We start from the raw sequence: 20,905 nt of genomic DNA, 5'->3' as shown, positions 1-20,905 counted from the left end.
GACTGGGAGTCAGGAGATCAGGGTTCTAGTCCCCACTCAGCTATGAAAACCCACTGGGTGACTTGGGGCCAGTCACAGACTCACAGCGTTGTTGTGAGGATAAAATGGAGAGGAGAATTATGTACACTGCCTTGGGTTCCTTAGAGGAAAAAAGGTGGGATATAAATGCAATAATAAAACCCCTGATCTGTGAAGGCCAGGATATTTTGTTTATAACATGAGGTGGCAGATGTGAAGATAAGGACATCACTTTTGGGAAATAGCCTATGCAGTGAAAATTCTTTGGAGTGATATTCAAATACCCACAGTCCACTAGCTTCAAAGATGCAATAATGCAAATATATACTTTAGTTAACCTCAGTTGGGGTAGTACAGGAGAGTTTGCATGTAATGCACATGTAGAAAGGAACCCAGGAAAGCCCCCCTATCCAACATGATTAGGAGGAATAGAACAGTAGCATTTGGTAGTATATACTTCTTGGCTTCTCATTACATGCAAGCCAGGAACTGTGATTTAAGATGAATTTGTCAATTGCTAAATAAGCCAACTACAAACACTGGGTTATTTAGCAGTTGACTAGAAGTTGACCTGTTATGAACAACCGCTGCAGTGCATGCTGGTGGCCTTTGTGAATATTGCAGGTGTGGCAGGCAGTTGCTGTGACATCTGAATCCTGAGAGGTTGGGTTGCTGGCACGGTTAAGCAAATGTTGGTTGGTTAAATAGACACAGTGGGTTCTGGGTTATCATGCAAACTTGGCCCTTTGTCCTAAATAATGATTCTTGGTCCACACCTAACAAACCTGGAATTGGGTAAAATTAAATCATGCTAGTTTATTCTTCCCAGCCATAGTTGAGAAGAGATCACTTCAGTCTTGGGCTTTGCACAAGCTCCTTTTGGTAATGCACATAGCACTAGTCTATGATTTAATGTTGTGTGTAAATCCAGGATGGTTTACACGTTTCCATGCTAACAGGAAGATGGCAGTTAATTTTGGTCCTACTTTATGCAGATCCTTTGCACTATTATGGACAACTGTCTATTTAAAAACAGGAAGGTTGCAGAGTGAGATGAGTGAACTAATAGCTTCTCCAGTGGAGGGAGATGAACTGTGGGCTCCCTGTGAATTATAATCTGGACTTGGGAGAGGACAGCCAGGTTTCTAGAGGACTTTAAATTATGATGGATGAAGTTCCACACAGACAAAAGGGTCTCTCCAGGTGAGAGAAACAAGCAAGGAAGATTTGTCAATAAAGACAATTTTGTCCCAATGAGTGTCAGCTTAACCCATAAGCAAACTATCTTGAGGACACCAGGTTGGGAAAGGCTGGGTTTAATATATTCAATAGTTATAGAAGCCTCTAATTCATTCACAATAAGCATCAGCCTTAGGACTAGTGAGACAGGACTAAGAACTCACCAGTAATCTTGCTCCTCAAGAAAAGACTATACATGTTTGAAGCTTAATCATTTGTCTCACTGATAGTAAAAAACAGCAGCTGTAGATTTAGATGGGTATTTATTTGAGAAACCCTCATTTACAGAGAGACAGAATCTTTTAAAATAGTAATGTCTATGTCTTGACATTTTTGTAAACCATCTTGTACAGAAAACAACTGAAAGACTTAGAATTGGAAACGTGTCAGCATTTGGTACATTAATAAGTTACATTTGAACCAAAATATCCCCACTCTGAAAAACCACATAGTCTCTTGGTTTGTTAAATTCAGCTGTCTCTGTTCTGAAATATTACATCCAAAAGATGGCCTTGTCAGGCACAAAAAGTGGTACTCTGACATTTCTACTGGGCAGTAGGTGTTACCTGACAGTAACATTCTATTTTAACCTCTGGAATGAGTGCGGCATTTTAAAACCTGATTGCATTTCATATAACAAAGTTTTCATTTTTATAAACTGATGACCAACTTTTCTTTTAATCATCCAAGAAAAAGTAGTTTCCACTTTTCTTCTGTTCCACATCCTGGAAAACAACAACAACACCATTACTAACCTTCCTTTACATGAAACTGTTTAAAGAGAACTCCACAGTTACTTTTCAGACAGGGAAAGGAGTATTAAAAAAAGTTTAGTACTTGTCATGCTTAATATTCTTACCTTGATTGAATTGAGTTTGTTTATTCTTGGTCTGTAATTGTTAGGATCTCTTCTGAAAGTAATTTCAAGCTGAGACAAAAACTTATTCATGCCAGCCAAAAGAGTCTGAGGACTGTAAAGAAGTTAGAAATAAGTATTACCTTCCTGAATATAACAAACGTCTTGTAATTAAATGAAAGCCATTTTACAATTTCCTAGTTATCAAATAGCAACTTTCTGAGACTAATAAGTACTGCCTCAACAATATTTTTTATGGCAACTGCTTTGTGAGTTTTACCTGAAAAGCTGTATATAAATACCTAGAAAGAAACCAAGCATTATCCCGAATCGTGCCCAATGACCACCGTGGCATCCTTTGTCACTGCTGTGGAAAGCTAAAATTTGGGGAAAGAAGGGGGGTCCCAAAGCAGGTGGAAAGATGACAAGGCAGCTGCGAGGAAGATTCGCAGGGAAGCATTTGGAATACACCAGGTTTCAAGCCATTTTCTAGAAACGCTCAGGGGGAAAACGTCTGTATCTTCTGCGTTGGGTGGGTTTGCCTATCTATACCTATACTACGTTGCTATCTTTAAGTTAAATAATAGTTATACAAAGAAGGAAGTTACAGATGAGCAACCAGCAAAGAAGCTTTTAAAATGGATTATTTACTTCTAGCAGCTCCTAAGAGAAACTGGGTGTTTTCAAATGAAATCGAGAAAAGATCCTGAAATGAGCACCCACGTGGGCTTCTTCAAAAGAAGGGCTTTTTCTCTGTGGTGAAGCACTGAAGTCAGTGCAGTACTGTTATTCAATTGCCTTGTAAAGTCTGCAATGTCTTGGGGAGCAGACAGCTAGAGTGTAGCCTTTATTTCCCAGACTTGTATTTCTGTTAAGAAGTAGTCCTTTGTTGTCATTTATTCCCTCCTATTTTGTTAAGTTCACAATGTAGTTGGTATTTATCTTGGCCTCTTTAAAATCAGCCCCCTTATTAGCATTATTCCCTTCCATCTTTGAAGATTTGCTTTCAAAACCTTTCCTTTCCAAGAGTGTATATATCAGGGGAGGCATGCAGTCTAGTTCGGCCCATGGAGGGTTGGTCACCCTCTGTGGTCCCCTCCCTCTCCAAGCCCCAAGCCTATGAATACGCTGGTTCATCTAATACGATTCTTAAATTAACACTGTATTATTACAGTCTTATTTCTGTATTTCAACTTGTGCTGAGCTGCAATGCTAAGAACTGAGAACTTACCATTAGTCTCGATTGTGACAAGATTCCAGAGTGAGGCCAGGAATCACTGGCCTTACTCTGACTGGTTCATGACAATTCCACACAATGGCAAGGCATCATCAGGAAACCAAAAATCGTGGTTCATTCCCCAACTAGCAAGACCAGAATGCAGAAGCAGTTCATTCCACAATAGTTTGAGAATGATTGATATAAATCATTACCTGTTTGCCACTGTGCATCTGGATGGAATTCCATCAAAGACAATGACACGATCTGCTAGGTAGGTAGCCATGATGAAGTCATGCTCTACCACAAAGGCTGTTTTTTTAGCATGGAGAATGAAACTGAAATAAAAAGAGGTGTTATTAAGCATTTGCCAAAAAATAAAAGGACTAATTTAAGCTACCTTCAGATACCAGTGAAGCCTTTGAAAAAAGGGCCTGTTCAGACAACATGCTAAGCCATGATTAGGCCGCGAACCCTTTTGCAACAAACGGTTAGTGAGTGTGTTTAAACTGTGGTTATGTAGCCACCGTGGTTCAATGACATGCTAAGTCATGGTTCACACAAATGCTAAGCCATAATATTTAGCTCAAAATGCTTAACCACTGGCTTAGTGTGTCCTCTGAACTGGATCAAATGCACCCCCCCTTCCCCCATCCAGTACCCAGCTTACCGTTTGACAACTCTAGCTGCCATTAGACGTTGTTCTGAGTCCAGGTATGCAGAAGGTTCATCAATCAGGTAGACATCAGCAGGCTTGCCGAGACAGAGAGCAAGAGCAACCCGCTGCAACTCACCACCAGACAATGTTTGGACCTGATAGAAGCAACATTTTAGAAGTTCATTTGGTGTTTTAGTGAAGACCCAGCAAAACCAAACACGGTATCACATGGATAATAAATACCTCTTGATCAATAATATTCTCAATCTGCAGAGGCTTCATCACATCAGTCACAAACTGGGGATGAGTATAGGCATCTCGAATCTTTTCGTGAAGTAGCTGACGTACACTTCCCTGTACAAATAAGAAATTCACACTTATCCCAAAGTATCTCTAAATGCTCTTATGCCTTTTCCATTACTAACGCCCAAAAAGTGTACAAGTGAAACAAAGAAGCAATACTAACTGTAGACTTAGGACTGATCTTCTGCGGCTTATAACTAACATTCAGAACTGGTACTTCACCTGTAAGAGACAGACTGAATGTAGTTATGAACAATAAAAATGAAATCAAGGTTTTAAACTATTTAAAATTAATACACAAACATTACTTTTATCATCAGGTGTAAGTCTCCCTGCAAGCATGCGAATGAAAGTTGTCTTGCCAGTTCCTAAAAGATAAAATAAAAAATATCAAACATCTTGCTAAAAACATAATTTTATTTAAAAGCAACAACAAAGACATTTGCATATAACAACACTAACTTTGGGAGAATAGTACTTTTTTATGGGGATCTTAAAGACATCAGAGCCTCTACATTAACTTCAAAGAAGATACTGGTCACACTTAAATAATTCCGTACTAAAAGAGCAGAAGTGCTGATAAAGCCCATTTGTAAAAAGCAACTTCAGTGTTGTTTTTACTTGCATGTATGTTACAAACTGCTATAGTACCCTTACAGGGCAATCATGTTTACTCAGAAATAAGTTCCACTGACTTCAGTGGGTTTTACTCCCACAGGGTTGCAGCTTCAGTGGTCATGTGCTTGAAAGACAAGAAACCTCAACTGGAGTGGAAAGTGGCTGGCTGGCTGCCAAGTGACAGAGGCAGGTCACAGAGTTTCAGATGCAAAAGTTCTCAATTCTCTTCCAGGCCCAAATCAAGGTGTTGGATGCTTGACCTTTAGAGCCCTAAATGGCCGGGACCCCACACATGCCTCAACCCCCACCCCTCTGTTTCATGTTCTGCCACCACTTTAGAGATCATCTGAGAGTCCGCGCATGACTGATGCAGATGTTATTTATTGATTTGATTTGAACCCTGCTTTTCCACTAAACAAAATGGCTTGCCGTAAATAAAAACCAAGATTTAAATAAACTCAGTTAAAACAATCATTCCAAAGAAATGGATTAAAAACTCAATTAAATACAGAACAAAGCTACGCAACAATAAAAGAAATAAAACCAGCACCCTACCCATATAAACAGCTTCAGCAACAGTTACACATGCATTGCAGGATTATCTTGCAGTATTGAAGTTAACAAAGTAATATGGAATAAGGAGCTGTAAAATTACATTTTGATTCACTGTAAGAAACTACCTCACTTGTATTTTAATCAAGTTCATTACTATTTATTTATTTATTTCATTTCTATACCGCCCAATAGCCAAAGCTCTCCGGGCGGTTCACAACAAGGCACTCTGGGGGGAGAGCTCATGCGTGTCAGCCCCGCTGGTGGCGTGGTGGGGGATGGTCTGTGCTCGGCGCTGCCCCTGGGAGCGCAGGCCGCGCCCCACCCCCCTCCCCGCCGCGCCTGCCTCCTTACTATCTCCTTTCCTTTGGGAATGCTGTCTTTCAATCTACGCAATTGCTATTGGTTTGGATGAGGCCAGGAAGCTGCTAAAACCCAACTCCTGTAGTTTTCTTGTAAGTCCTCCAATCTATCATTAATGGGAATTCAGGAAGTCCATGGATATACCCCAACTTTAATGACCATGATCAGAAGCAAGCACTATCCTCTCACAAACTCTTGACACAGCCTTTTCATTAAATCCTGCAAAACTGACAGCACTGATTTTTCCAAACTGAAAGATACTCACCATTTTCTCCCAGCATCACCATTATCTCAGAGTCAGTGAACTCTCCAGCTACGATTGACAGCTCAAACTCTCCCATCTTTTTTCTCATTCCAGGATATTTATACATGCACATCTTCTTAACTTCTTCTTCATTGGCTGTCTCTGCCACTTTGAAAACTAAAGACGCATCTCGGAATCTTAAGTTTTCTGTTGGAACATAGCCATCCAGGAAAATATTTATGCCTGTAAGAAGAGACGCTTTCATTAGTAAGAGTACCAAACCAATCATAAGATTGTAGGAAGATAATTGACGATAATAGAGCAGAATGAGAGACTATCAAAGAGTATGGGTCAGCTCCATTCCACGCTACTCCGTAGCAAGCTCTTCATCTGGAAATGCACAAATCATATTACCTTTGTGGTATTAAGAGGAAAAATATGAAGATGCAAATAAATAGAATACAAATGAATGTGCATGTGTGTGTGATGTCAAGTTATTTACAGCATGGATAGAAAGAAGACGGGAGAGAAAGTAGATTTAATAATAGTTACCTTCTCTTACACTGAAAGGCATAGTGACGACACCATAAGCACTAGGCACACCATATAAGCAGCAGATAAAGTCAGAAAGGTAATCTAGCACACTCAGGTCATGCTCTACAACAATGATGTACCTGGAAAACAAATGTCAGAAGTCTGTTATTTTACAGTAAAGGGCTCAGTTTAGAGATTTTCAGATTATTCAAGGAAAAATATGATGAACAAAAGCAACGTTAGAGTTTTCTATTACTGATCACATGCATAGTATAATTGTCAATATGTGGTACCATTTAACTGTGTATAAGTACTGCAAATTCTATCAGTTATTTTTCCAGAACATCAGTTTGAGCAAACTCATTTACTTCACCCAATAATTTCTTTGTAAATTAGTAGATGTAACAGCACACATGATTGAGATTAGAATTAAAGTTAGATAACCTTTACGAAATATATAAGAAAGCAGATAAAGTTCTCATGGTGACTTTAAAGATAACTTCAATTTTTTTAGGATTTTTTTTTAAGTGATGAAATCTCACAGGAGCAAACAATGTCAAGTCCTACTGCTTCTAAATTGAAGCTAAAAAACTAATAGTATAATCCTTAGGCAGTGAATCCATAAAACAGGTGCTTAAGATGAGGCATACTAATATTTGTCCCAGTTCAAATCACAAAACCTTATATTAATCAGGACAGAACAGTACTACAAATGGATCTAAACATGAGACTTGAAATAGAAGTAAACCACTATTAGAGGTGGAAAATATTACTTCCGTTTTAACTGAACTAATAGTTACAAATTCAATTACAAAAGCCAGATTTATACAGTACTTACCTGTCTGGGTTTATTAGAGATCGAATAGTAATGGCAGCCTTCAGACGCTGCTTAACGTCTAGGTAGCTGGAGGGCTCATCAAACATGAAGCTATTGCAAGGAAAGAAAAACAGGCTTAAAATTCATCAAATCATATATTCTCTTCACTAAATTACATAATTCCCTCTAATAATGAACTGAAGTAGGCTGAGTGTCAATAGAACTGGGCCAAAAAGGAGCCAATGAGAAATAAGAGGGATTATCAGCATGCTCAGATTAACTAAAAAGAAAGTAAAAGTACAAAATATTTTAAAGCAAAAACAAACTCCTAAATAGCTCAATGAGGACTGAGCATGCTCAGTAGTCTTCTGGAATCAGAGAAGGTTGAGTGTCTATTGAAGGGTGGGGCGGAATGACCTGGGAGTGGGGGAGAAGTGAATTAGCTTGCTTGAACCCTTACAGTTACTAGTATTCTGGAGTGCATGGCTGGATGGAAACATAAATAGGAGGACTTCCATTAAGGAATCATTTGTTATTACCAACAGCTATAAAAATAAAACATAAAAAGCTCTGTGCTAAAACCTACCAATTCCCCCCTCCCTATTACGGACTTCTTCCAGCCCTTATACATCACTGGAGTTTATCCTAAGGCCAGTACAAATCAGATGTCTTCTACACCCAACAAGGACAACTCATTTCTAATGACATCAGGTTTTTGGTGACCCAAGGTGAAACGTATTTTAGAAATGATAAAATTAAGGTCTAATTAATTCTGAATGTTTGAATTTCTGGACTGTATTGCACAGTGGGTGAAAATTAAAAGCAGCAGAGTGAACTACAAACACAAACATTGTTAAATAAAAAGAGAAGACACAACCCCCGCCCCCCCACTCAACAACTCAGTCATAGGAAGAGAGATCAGTTCATACTAGCCAGAGGGAAAATGTTCTTAACAGCAGGAGTGTTACAGACATCTCTAACAAAAAACAAGTGCTACATACATATCAGCCTTTTGGATGCAAACCACAGCACAAGCAAATCTCTGCAATTCTCCTCCCGATAAATCTTCCACATTTCGTTCTCTCAGATGGGACAAATCTGCAAAAGTTTTTTTTATACAGCCAAGTAAATACAAAATGTGCTAAAATAGCAACTTGCTATACTTAAAAATATCAAAATCTGTATTAGTGAAACGCTGTTATTAGGCAAATCAAAAGATGCCAAAAATGTGCAAACTTTCAAAATCTTCAGACCTCTTCAGGAATGATGATACAAAAAGCACATTGAAGGGGGGAAGAACTGACTTGATGGTGAAGTCATAGTGTCTCCATGTCCAGAGTCACAAGATGAAGTGGGGGAGGAGGGGCCTGCAGACATTCAAATCAGGCTCTAGCAGGTCATCTGAGGGATACAGGTTGGCCTTGGAGCTGCCCCTAGGGTTGCTGGCAGGGAGAAATGGGGGGAAATGTTGGATCCCTCATTTTCGAAAATATAAAATTCAGCTGTTTCCGTCCCAGGTTAAGCACACAGGCTCCTTTTACCAGTGGACCACAGAGAGAAAGTAGACAGTCTTCATGTGAACAAAGCTGTACTTTGTTAAATGCTGTACTAGATTGAAAAGTTAAACTGGGTAGCTTTACCTAGTAGTTGGATAGGATCAACCCTCAGAGAATAAAATCCCAGCTTCAGGTATATAAAATCCCTGCACCTATAGGGGCAGCTCCAAGTCCGATGGCTCCCTCAGTTTTGGGAAGGAACTGAATTCCAAGCAGAGGGTCCTGCTGGTGGTGGAGGGAGCTTTGTTGATTCCCTCTTTCTCCATAGCAAGCCACTGCACCTCCTGAGTTTGGCCTTCCCAAACTCTCAGGAGCAGAGTTCAGAGGGCACAACAGGCTCCCGGGAGGGGGGGGGGGGAATGAAGCGAATTTGGCCTACAGGCCTGCTGCTTTTTCAATAGGCTTGGTTTCAGCTGCTGCCATCAGTTTTGCTTTCCATTCAGTAATTTATGTTGTTACTGTTGGTATCAGTGGTTTGTTGGTTGTTTTAATTAGTTTTACTGTGGTTGAATCTAGGCATACTTTAGTCCCACTGAAATCAATGGGGCAAGTTAATCTTGGCTAATTTAGGATATTAGTGGGACTAACGTGTGACTAATTTCCAACCTAATGTTAGCTGCCCTGGGGGTCCTATTTCAGGGACATAAGCACAGGACACAAATGTGCATAGAGAAATAGAAGTTTAAAAACACTCAAAAATACTATTTCATTAGCAGCTAATATACATCATTTTGCACTGAGCAGTCCATAATTAAATAATTTAAAAAACATCTAATTAAAAGTAATTAAAATTACTCTAAAGGCTACCCTCAATACCTTTAAGTAAAAATATTACTTACCAAGCTGCTGACATACAATAGTCTGTGTGCCGGTTTCATCCTTCCTGTCCAATATGGTGCCCACCGTTCCCTGTCACAATAGGACAACGATCAGGTCCTTTTCTTAAGCCACAATATGAGACAGCACACTGAAGTAGCCCTGTTCTTAATGTAACTGAGAATCTGCCTTAAATCTTCCATGAACTACTGAAAAACTTGCCCACTCCCCGCTCCCCACCCACCACCCCACTCCTTTAGGCAAATATTTTACTCACTTTAGCAGCTTTAGGAATCTGGTCCACATACTGAGGTTTAATGATGGCCTTGAGGTCATCTTCCAGGATCTTTGTGAAGTAGTTCTGTAACTCAGATCCTCGAAAGTAAGTCAGGATTTCTTGCCAATCGGGTGGGTCCTGTATAGAAGCATTTTATGTAAAAAGTGAGAGGTGCAAAAATAAGCCTGAGGACAAGATTTTGAGAACACACTGCAAGTGCTTGTGAGGGAGAAGTAGCCTTCCAGACCTACATTAGGTGCTCAATAAAGCAAAAGTTGCAGCTAAGGATCACCATCTTACAGCTCCCCTTAATTCCTCCACAATGTCCTGGTTCACACATAATGGCAAGTCGTGGGAGTGAGTGGGCGCAAATGGGAGCGAGCGAGTGCACTGCCTCCCACACACTCCTCACATCCACTTTTAAACGACAACTTGCAATTGGCTGTGGGTTGTGTGCACGACCCAACAACAAACCATTGGTTAACCACTGGATTTTTTAGCCCCTAAACAACCCAGTGCTCCAGATTCGCACGTCACACTCACAACCTATGTCCCGGCTGATCATAGGTTGTTGATTGGAAGCAGAAGTGAGAAGTGCACCCAATGTGTGGACTGGGCCAATATCTGTTAGATCAGAGAAATTGCCACCCAGTGTTTTTAGTAAGCAAGTTTGAAACTAATTATATTGATGAAGTATCTTCAATACATAATTTAACATATCCATTTTGTATAGAATGCAACTAGCAAAACTCAGTCCACTCTTCCCTTTCGTAGTTAACTTCTTGTAGCAAAATATAAAACTTTAATAACCTTACTGATAAGTAACTGATAAGTCATAACCGCATGCTTACTGATGCGTTTTCCCACAGAAATCTAAGTTTTTAAAACTTTTTACAGAGATGTAAGAATGCCATTAATAATTACACAATGAGCTGTTGTTTTTTCCTCTCTCAAGCATGAAACACTGACTCAAGCTTTGGGGTAAAATTCTCGACATGCACCTAGTCCCCGTTAATACTACACACAAGGTATGTGCTTAAATGCACTGTGTACCCAATCCAATGTACAGTTGGAAAGGTGGAATGGCAGAATAGAATAAAGAAGTGATTCTGAGAAGAGGATAATCAAAGAAAGACTGATGGGAAGAGTGTGCCAAAGTACTTGCAGCGGGGATGGGGAACCTCCAGCCTGTGGCCAGATGCAGCTCCCGGAGGTTCTCCAGCGGGTCACAAGCTTTTTCTGCTATTATCCCCAGTCATTGATCTGAGATAAGAGGCTGTTTAAAGGCAATTAGCTTTTACATACCATGTAAAGAGTTGGGTTGCTGCACAGAACTGAGGTGTGCATCCTTCCAGAAAGCACAGCAGCTTATTTCTGAGTAGACATGCAGAAGCCTTGCCTTAAAATGGTAATAATCACATTTGGCCCTGTCCACACACGGTATGTGGCCCCCTCAAGACTTTTCCCATTTTGCAATTTGGCCCTCAGGCCAACTCCTGACTTACAGTAATACTTGTCATCATTGCTGTTCTATTATGCTCTTTCCCTCAACATCTTTCCACTCCCCATCCAGCATTTTGTAGCCGTACTAGGAAGTGATGGTAACATCCCCACATAAATGATGACATTAGTTGCACATTTCTTTTCTTAAGAAAGCTTCCTAATTATTATACAGGTTTCCACTTATCGGAGCCCTAGTAGTTTTCATTTGCACAAGAAATAAAAAAGCATGAAAAATGTTAGAGCATTCTACTTGGTACGTATTTGCAACACATACATCATATTTCCCAAGGTTCGGCTTCTGTTTTCCTGCTAAGATTTTCAAGGCAGTTGACTTTCCAATACCGTTCGTTCCAACCAATCCCAGTACCTCTCCTGGACGTGGAATAGGCAACCTTTATAAAGTAAGCAACAGTAACACAACAGTTATTGGACACAGTACTACAATCTAAAGCAAGTCAGAATATATTCGTACTTATTCAATATGCTTCCACCTCTCAACCAGCAGAACAGGGAGCGGGCCGATTCCCCACAACCCTCTTCATGCACCCTCAAGATATACTCTGGAGGGCTAGCAGATTTTGGGAGGAAAAGGGGCTGCAAGTGGAAGGAGAATGTTTCAATATTCAAGTGAACTTCTGCTTACACAACATTGGATTTCCCCCAAGGTGAAACTATATAAAAGAGAAGGACACAAACAAAACACACCCAGAGAGCTTCGGCTGTGGGGCGGTATATAAATGTAATTAAATAAATAAATAAATAAATTGTTCCTAAAAACATCCAGATCACATGACATTTAATTTATATTACGAATTTTCCAGGGATTTTAGGAAGGAAATACCTGTGAAGTTTGAAGGCATTGGCACAATATCTGTGTGTTGTTTCTTTCTCCAGGTTGCTAGGTAAGTTAACAATTGACAAGGCTCCAAAGGGACATTTCTGTAATACAAATATTAGTAAACTGGCTTTGCTCATATTTCCTTCTTCACATAAATCAGTGTTAAATATTCCAATGTAATCATTCTATATCTTATAACACCTCCACATATTTCTATTACTACAGCCTTGTGAGGGTTGTCATGCTGTACAAACCTGGCATATGCGATGGCTAAACAAACATGGTCTATTCTAAGGTTATGCAAAGGCTGTTTAAGCCTCACATAATCCACTCAAACCAATTTTGCATGACACAACCACCAAACAGAGACTGGATATGCAAAATGGCAGTCACACAAACCCCGCACATGCCACGGCCTCACCATGGGCTAAATATCCCACAATGAGTTGCTATACCAGTCCATCTCTAATATGCATAGTGAAACCAGGAATAGGGCTCTCGCCATATTTGTTTGAATGCCAGGGGACAGAGAGAAAGTGCACAAGTCCAAGAATCTTATCATGTATGGCAGGGGAGAGTGTGACAAGAAGAACATTCAAGTTCAAACATGTTAATTTCTACTGTGATGATTGACTAGACATAATCATTACCTTAATGCAAATACCGCAACCAATGCATAACGTTTCAGAAATCCACGCTATTTTGCACAGTGATGTTACTTCTATGCACAATTTTCCTGGTGAAAAAGAATATTAAAAGGTAAGGTATATTCTTATCATTTTCAGCATTAATATGGAATGTGGCACAGAAACCATGCGGTAGCATAAATTTAAATGACTGAGATCTCAAGTAGTCCTAAATGAGTCTCTAAACATGCAATGCATAGCTCTGATTACCCCAACCTCTCCCTATCTCTTTGACAATACTTTCATACACAATTGATTCAAAATTAGAAACAAACGAAGATGGCAGATTATACACTGGGTACCTTCAAACAGAGGCTAGGAATCAGTAACTTCATTATTCCTGCTCCCATTTCCCATTTTTACAATCTAGCTCTATATAAGCATCCTTGAGTTCCTTACCCATCCGAACCACAGGGCAGCTCTTCTTGCACTCCTGACGGCATTTCTTTGGCTTACATTTGTCATGGTTCACAATAGCGATTCTTGTTAGCTTATCAGCCATACTGAGGAACTTAGAATTATATCCAAATTGAAGTTATAAAAATGATGGAGGTGGACAGATCAAGTTCTAGACAAAAACAAACACGAAGATTAATCAAGAGCAAGGAAATACTGGATTGAAGAATTCTAGATAATTATGAACAGTAAAACAAAACAAAACACATCCTTAGGAATGAATCCTCACCTCATTTCTACAGCTGGTCTTTGTTGGTGAGGCCTAGATCCATTTTATCAATCTCTACTTATATGCCTATTGTCCATTCTTTATAAGAGCACCTCTTCAGGACCAGGATTAGTAGAGTGTGTATCTATTCTCTAGACTGCTCAATAGCAATACAGGAATAGTAAGGCTTAATCATTACAGTACTTCACAACTTAAAAAAACAACACCCAACAATTCTCAACTGCTCCTCTTTTGGTGGTTCAGATCTTCTAATATATCCAGAAACAGATTGCTCAGTTAAGCAGTATCTCTGTCCCACATTGTCTCTGTAATGCATACACACTCCTCCCTCTTTGAAGGAGACTGAGCCTGGTTGGTAAAGAGTTAGTCTATTTTATTAGACCTCTATCATTCAGCCAGGAAATTTCACTAAGAGATGTCACAATAAGGAACATTTCTATTAATCAGGGAAGAGTTCTACACCAGTCCAAATCATTAAACATTGGCAGAAGTTTAAATTTTTAATATGGAAAGCTCCAAAGAACAAAAATTGGACATTCTTATTCTCAAAGATTATATTAGTAACACAAGGCATATCTGATCATATTTTAAAACAGTTTTGTGGTCTGTATGAGACTAAGAATTTTAAGCAGCACAAGTTGTGTCCAACAAATAGACACTATGTATTAACCATTCCCAAAGCCGAACTAGCACATTTGATCAGGATAAAACCATATACTTCTAATTGCTTGCAAATTATTTCTCATTTTTTATCCAAAGAAATATATCTCAAAGAACCTGTGTGTATACACACCACAATTATTTCATTCTCCAATTTAAAACTTCAGTGTGATAACTGGTGGGCCATTACTGGCATACAGGGTTGTGCTAACCAGAATCCAGGGAACATTTACATACAAAGGGCCACTCCACAACCACATGTTCTAGATGATTAATGTATCACCCACAAAAATATCCTCCATACAACAGATTAATGAATTCCATTTCAGGTGCAACCAAGGAAAACTTATGAACGACTGAAACTAGAAGGAAAGAATTGAAATGACAGTACAGCATAATAATTAGTACTAGCAAGCTTATACTGCTTTCAAGATCATGCTTTTGCTTCCTCATAACTACCTAATTATCTGTGTCAACTATGCTCCCTAACTCACCATGATTCCTGAAATGAACGCTACAAAATTATTAGGTAAGTGAAATACTAGCTTCCTTCCAGTCACAATGCTTTGACCAAGATCTTTAGCTGCACTGACATGAAAATCAGGCATTACAAGAATTGGCCCGGGGGGCCCGGGGGGGGGGGGGGAGAGACTAGGACCAGCTGAGATCTCACATCATCTGCTTTCGCCTTCCTTTCCTTTCGGTGCAATACATGTTTGTTGAAATTGCCTTTCCCCGAGTAGGTATTTAACAAGTGGGTCAAGAACCTCACACTTAACTTCCCAGCATGGGTGACTGGGAAATGCTGGGAGTTGTAGGACTTTTCCTATCTAAATATGCATAGGATTGTACTATTAATTCCCTACAAATTAATAGTGCTGTTTTGTATATGTATGTGTGCTTTTGTCCAACCCCTTTATTGTGTGTAAGCCACATTGGGAGTGTACCTCTCTGAAAAGTACCTTATAAATGTATTGAATGAAATGAATGAACAAAGCAAACAGAATCCACAAATTTCTAGTGAGGTCTTTTTTAGAAATATGCTTAAGTCATTGGAATTTGGACCCAACCAGGGATTGACATGTGCTAATACTAGATAAGTACATTGTGAAGCACAGTACTATCCAGATAAGGGAATGCATAGTTCCTTAAATCAATATGTTCAACATAGCAATACAATATGAATATTTAGAACCTGACATATCAGACATGACAACAGAACACATGAAAGCAGTAACACATAACTAGATACTGAAACAATGAAACATGATGGATGATTAGAAAGGCAGAGGAAAAACAAAAGTTAGACAATGCTTTTCCCATAGGACTGCATAATCTTCCTTCTAGAGCAGGCCAGTACAACTACTATTTGCCAGACATCATAAACATGTCTGCCTGAGACTGCAGAAATAATAGAGTTGTCAACCATTTGGCAGGTCACAATATGTGGCTGTATCCAACTTGGTGGGTCAAAACGCTGTAGGCCCATCCTAGAGGCAAGCTTTCCCAATCTGATATTTCCTGACAAGTTTTTTTGTACTCTTAGAACACTCCTTTACATGTTTTAACTTCTTTTCCTAGAGTTGTATCCAATGTTAAACCTAACATTATCCCATCAATTTCAATGGATGTACTCCAAAACTAACATTGGATAACCCCCCTACATCTGGGGTCTGCTGTAAAGCACAGATAGAAATATCCTAACATTTTTCAAACAAATTTCCACTTCTCGATCATGCTCTAATCTCAGTTGTATCATTTACTTCTTGCCCCACAGATGACTGGAAATTGGACAGGATGACTTATTTATCTTACCACTTGGTCATTAACACAAGAAACAAAATAAGTAAAAAGTCCTGCTCCAAGGAGTTTTCACTTTATATTCCAGTAATAGAGGAGACGGAGAAAGGGAAAGGTAAGGATAAGATGAGGTGAATTTCTCATGAAAAAGACAGCCATAGGAAGAGCTAGACCACTGAAAAACAACACATTCCTGAGCAGAAAGGGAAAAGCAAAGTCCCCCCTCCCCTTAAAAATCAAGATATGGCAAGAAGCTTGCCCACAGTTTTCACTCATATAAATGTTTCCAGGTAAAACAAAGGTATATGTACTATTTGTATGGAATGCTATACAAGTGCATGTTCTCCACAACTGGAAAGCTTAATGCTAGAGAGGCTCTATATGCTAACTGAGAGGGACGGTTTGTGCGGCAGAATACTTAGGCCCTTGGATCACAATAAGGAAAATAGAATGGCATTTTATTGACATGTGCTAATACCAGATAAGGCTTGTCTATAAAATAGAGGATCCTATTTTATGTTTAGAACAGATCTTACTATCACAGAAAACACTTTTATTTTTACTATGTTATTCTGAACAAGAGTTCCATTTGATGATATTCTCCAGATACGCTGTATTTGGCTGCAAGACCACCCTGTAGAAATGCAAAGACTGGGCCTGTTCAGACAACACGCTAAGCCATGGTTAGGCCGCTAACCCTTTTGCAGTAAATGGTTAGTGAGCATGTTTAAACTGTGGTTATGTAGCCACCATAGTTAGGAATGGTTCATATGACACAATAAGTCTTGTTCACATGGCACACTAAGCCATAATGTTTAGCTCAAAATGCTTAATCATCATGGTTTAATGTGTTGTCTGAACCAGGCCAATGCCACTTTTGCCTTGGTAGTCTACCAGAGCCCCTCCAACCCCTTTTTTCTTTTAAAGATCTTGGTCTTTCTCAGGAGAGAAATGATATAAAGAAGGGACTAATAGCACATAGAAGAGAGAGTGAAACATAAACCCAGGGCTTAGCTTATTATCACTGCTACAGCAAATTAAGAAGACGCTTGTCTCTCTAGCAAAGAGAATTGCTGACACTAGATCAGAAAGCAAGGCATACAAAGTTCTGTGCCGTGCAAAGATATCCATTTTAAAAAAATATCCCAGCTGGGATTTCTATTTCTGTACACCTTTTTCTATGCTACCACTTTCCTATATTTGTCCTATATCACAAGTGATATAATTCTCAGTTCTCAACTTTACAGCTTCTAGACCCTTTAGAATTGCTTCATATGGTGGAAGAAAGTTATGAGTGGGGATATTTTACAAATGCTGTGTGGAAAGTTAGCAGTACTCACAAAAAAATCTGGTAGCCTAAGGTACCCTAAGACTCCTGCTTTTGTTGCAAAAGACACTTTAGCACAGAAAAGGGCAACTAAAATGATCAGAGGCTGGAGCATATCCCCTATGAGGGAAGGTTACAACAGCTGGGATTGTTTGGCTTGGAAAAAAGGAGGCTAAAGGAAGACATGATAGAGATGTACAAAATTTTCAAAGAGTGAAGAATGGGGATAGGGAGACATTTTTCTCCCTCTCTCAAAACACTAGAACCCAGGGGCATCCCATGAAGCTGACTGGTGGGAGACTCAGGACAGATAAAAGTACTTTTTTACACAGACCGTAGTTAAACTATGGAATTTGCCGCCTCAAGATGTAGTGATGGCCACCAATGTGTCTGGCTTTAAAAGGGAGGTGGATAAATTCTTGGAGAAGGCTATCAATGGCTACTAGTTCTAACAGCTATGTGCTACCTCCAGTAGCAGAGGCAGTAAGCCTATGTACACCAGTTGTTGAGGAACATGGGTGGGAGGCAGCTGTACCACATGTGCTCTGCTTATGGGGTCCTGGTCAACAGAATGCTGGACTAGATGAACTCTTGGTATGATCTAGCATGGTTGTTCTTATGTCAAATACTGCTTTTTAACAAGTAATTTTAAAGAAGTAATTCCTACAACCCCATATGTACACAGAGAGAGAACAATGGCTGCCATCATAAAACTCACAATGGAAAACTTAATACAGGGATACTGCATTCCTCAGCCAAGACAAACAACATTAAGCAGGAGGAGGGTAAGGGGATTTTTTTTAATGATACATGAAATAGCCTGGCTTTAGATAGCAGCAAAATTGCTTTATACTGCAGCAAAATTAATAGATAGCAGCAGAACTACTTTATACTCATTTGTAAAGTCACAAATGGATTTACCAAACTCAACTGATTAGTATTTCAAGACACTTGAAAAAGCCCCTCTGCTGCTACTTAACTTAAGGGAAGGTTTTGTTATCTCCTTTATTATCAATAACATAGCAATACTCCTAACTTGGGAAATAAAAAATTAATAAAATTAAAAAATAAATACTGGAATTTATTCTATTATCTGAAATCTCTCCCTCCTCCTATATATATATGCATGTATTACAGGGCCATCAAAATGGGATCACTTGCCTTATGACAAGCTCACCTAAGTGGCTGAACCTGGAGTCCAAGACTGCAATTCTAACATAGCTGATTTATTAAGGCTTAGTGAACCCATACCAACTGTTTCAGCCCTCTGTCCATGAAGGGTTTGAATAACAGCTGATGAAGCCACCCCCTTACACACATTTTGCCTTTTCAAAGCATTAAGCCCGGCACTATGATCGTTTCTTTAAATCCCTCTGCCCTATTCGAATTTCAGGCTGGTGTGTATTCGAAATTGATGTTGCAATATAAAATACAATAATAAAAACATCAAACGCGATATTTAAAAATGACAACCATCAAAATACCTTGGTAATTAAAAATGTGCTTGCCTGACGCAGAAAAGATTGCAGCGTAGGCACCTGGTGAGCTTTATTTTGTTTTTGTTTTTTTGGGGGGGGATATTTCATAATCAAGGCATCAATACTGAAAAAGCCCTGGCCCTTGCGATTGAATAATGTATCTCGGATAGAAGGGGGCATCTCAAGAAGGGCGTTAGCAGAAGATGAAGTACGTGCGTATGCTGGGGGGCTCTTGAAAGAGCCAAATTTATTGTTGAACGAGGGGAGGGAAAGAGCTAAGGCTCAGCCAAGCCCTGAGGATGGAAAGCGGGTGCGGCCAAGGCCTCGCACGTAGTCCCAGGGCTGCCTGGGGATTATTCTACTTAGTTGGAAGTGAGGATGCGAGGCTCGTATCTCCCCGAAAAGAGGGAAGCGGGGGGGAGAATCACCTTCGGCGATTTGGGTAGCCGCGGCCCAAGTAGCCTTATCTACAGCCACCAGAGCGGCCCCACCTGAACAGAAGAGAAGCGCGAAAGGGTCTCCCAAGCGTCGCCCTCCGCCAGGTTCTACTTACCCAAAAATGCCGAGACAGGGGGTGGGGGAGAGAAGGAGAAGCCTCCCGTCCAGGACGGGGTAGGGAAGGGGGCTGCGAACGGGAAACTCGCTGGGCCCCGTGGCTCACAGCTGGACACGGAGACAACGTGCTCCCGCTGCCACCCGGCCAAAATGGCCGCCACCATAAAAGGAGGAGCCGGCGCCGTTCACCATAGAGATGAAGTTTATGATGAGCTATGCAGCGCCATAGGCAAGATGGAGCGCCGGAAGTGCATAGAGAGGTGGCGCCGCCGCCGCCGCCAGCGGCTCTGTTCTGACATCATCGTATAGCGACGGGCTGTCTGTAAATGGGGGGAGGAGGAGGAGATGATGACGGGGGGTCAACCGCGAGGCAGGAGGAGAGTTGGGGGTGTGGCCGAGCAGCCGCCGCCGGCGCTGTTATCGACCGTTGGAAGCGTAAGTATCCCTCCCGTGGCGAGCGACAGCGGCTGCTAACTTCAGGGAAGATTCTGTCACCCCCCTCGTTGTTACTCAGTGGTTGTCCGAAATATGTCCCCCACCCACCCACCCACCCCGGGAGGAGGAGATCATGGCTTTAAAACGATCAGTAAGATTTTTAATAGGTTTTAATTAAAAAACAATAGTGAGCGTTGGCTATTGGGCGGTATAGTAATCAATGCAATCCACTAACAACTGGATGCCCCTTGTAACCCACCAGCCACCTTCCCCCACTCAGTAAAGAGAAAGGCATCCCCTCACTGTTTTAGAAAGGCAGTTAGCTATCAGAATCAGAAGCCCGGTTTAATAAGACAGGAAAGAAGGGAAAAAAACCGAGTGTAGAAGACAGAATGAAATTCGGGTACAGGAAAATGGTAACGGAGGTGCAGGTGCACTCTAGTAACCCTTGAAATCAGTGTTCAAAAAGATAAGGAAAACATTGCCATATATGAAGGGCTGTCCTTTTAAAAATAAAATCAAGGCTTGACTAAGGGCACAAGGCTTGACTAAGGGCACAAGGTAGAGTATCTTTCCTTGTTTCCTTGTCTGTGGGTTGTACTCAAGAATCTGATCTGCACCTTCACCTCAGCTAGTGTGCCAAGGGCGGCGGTGCCCACACCAGTCCCTTTGAGCTGGCTCAGTGAACTGGGGCAAGATGGCCCTTGACTGAGCAGAGGGGCTCAAATTCTGATTTGGGTCATCTGACTTTTCTACACAGTATTGGCTGGGAAATATTACATTATGCATGCACACTCAGTGATTGTGCCCTGCAAAGGGCACGTACAGTACATATATTCTTCACATCTCTTTTTAAAGGTCAAATAATGTG

The 20,905-nt window shown here is 40.4% G+C and overlaps 2 protein-coding genes across 3 annotated transcripts in view; one reads left to right on the top strand and one right to left on the bottom strand.

The window, feature by feature from the left end:
• Positions 1 to 1,503: 1,503 nt before the first annotated feature.
• Positions 1,504 to 19,771, bottom strand: ABCE1 (ATP binding cassette subfamily E member 1). Its single transcript, XM_063135163.1, has 18 exons — positions 19,598 to 19,771; positions 13,494 to 13,662; positions 13,059 to 13,144; positions 12,412 to 12,509; positions 11,845 to 11,962; positions 10,068 to 10,205; positions 9,814 to 9,883; positions 8,420 to 8,516; positions 7,440 to 7,529; positions 6,620 to 6,741; positions 6,089 to 6,310; positions 4,599 to 4,658; positions 4,454 to 4,512; positions 4,231 to 4,341; positions 4,000 to 4,142; positions 3,545 to 3,667; positions 2,117 to 2,228; positions 1,504 to 1,982 (listed from the first exon to the last, which is right to left on the bottom strand). Exons 2-18 carry the CDS (start codon positions 13,594 to 13,596, stop codon positions 1,935 to 1,937), a joined length of 1,800 nt encoding a protein of 599 aa, XP_062991233.1. The 5' UTR covers positions 13,597 to 13,662; positions 19,598 to 19,771; the 3' UTR covers positions 1,504 to 1,934.
• Positions 19,772 to 20,003: 232 nt separating this feature from the next.
• The window catches only part of ANAPC10 (anaphase promoting complex subunit 10), a 29,491-nt gene continuing 28,589 nt past the window's right edge, over positions 20,004 to 20,905 (top strand). The window contains exon 1 of one of the 2 annotated variants that reach the window (XM_063136379.1): positions 20,004 to 20,034. The gene's annotated coding sequence lies outside the window, so the exon portion shown is untranslated. The remainder of the gene's footprint in view (positions 20,035 to 20,905) is intronic. The other variant, XM_063136376.1, reaches the window with a different exon arrangement.

This window comes from Elgaria multicarinata, chromosome 10, assembly GCF_023053635.1.
Source record: "Elgaria multicarinata webbii isolate HBS135686 ecotype San Diego chromosome 10, rElgMul1.1.pri, whole genome shotgun sequence".
NCBI lineage: Eukaryota > Metazoa > Chordata > Lepidosauria > Squamata > Anguidae > Elgaria > Elgaria multicarinata.
Note: the sequence above shows the minus strand (reverse complement) of the source record. Positions and strands in the feature narration are given on the sequence as shown.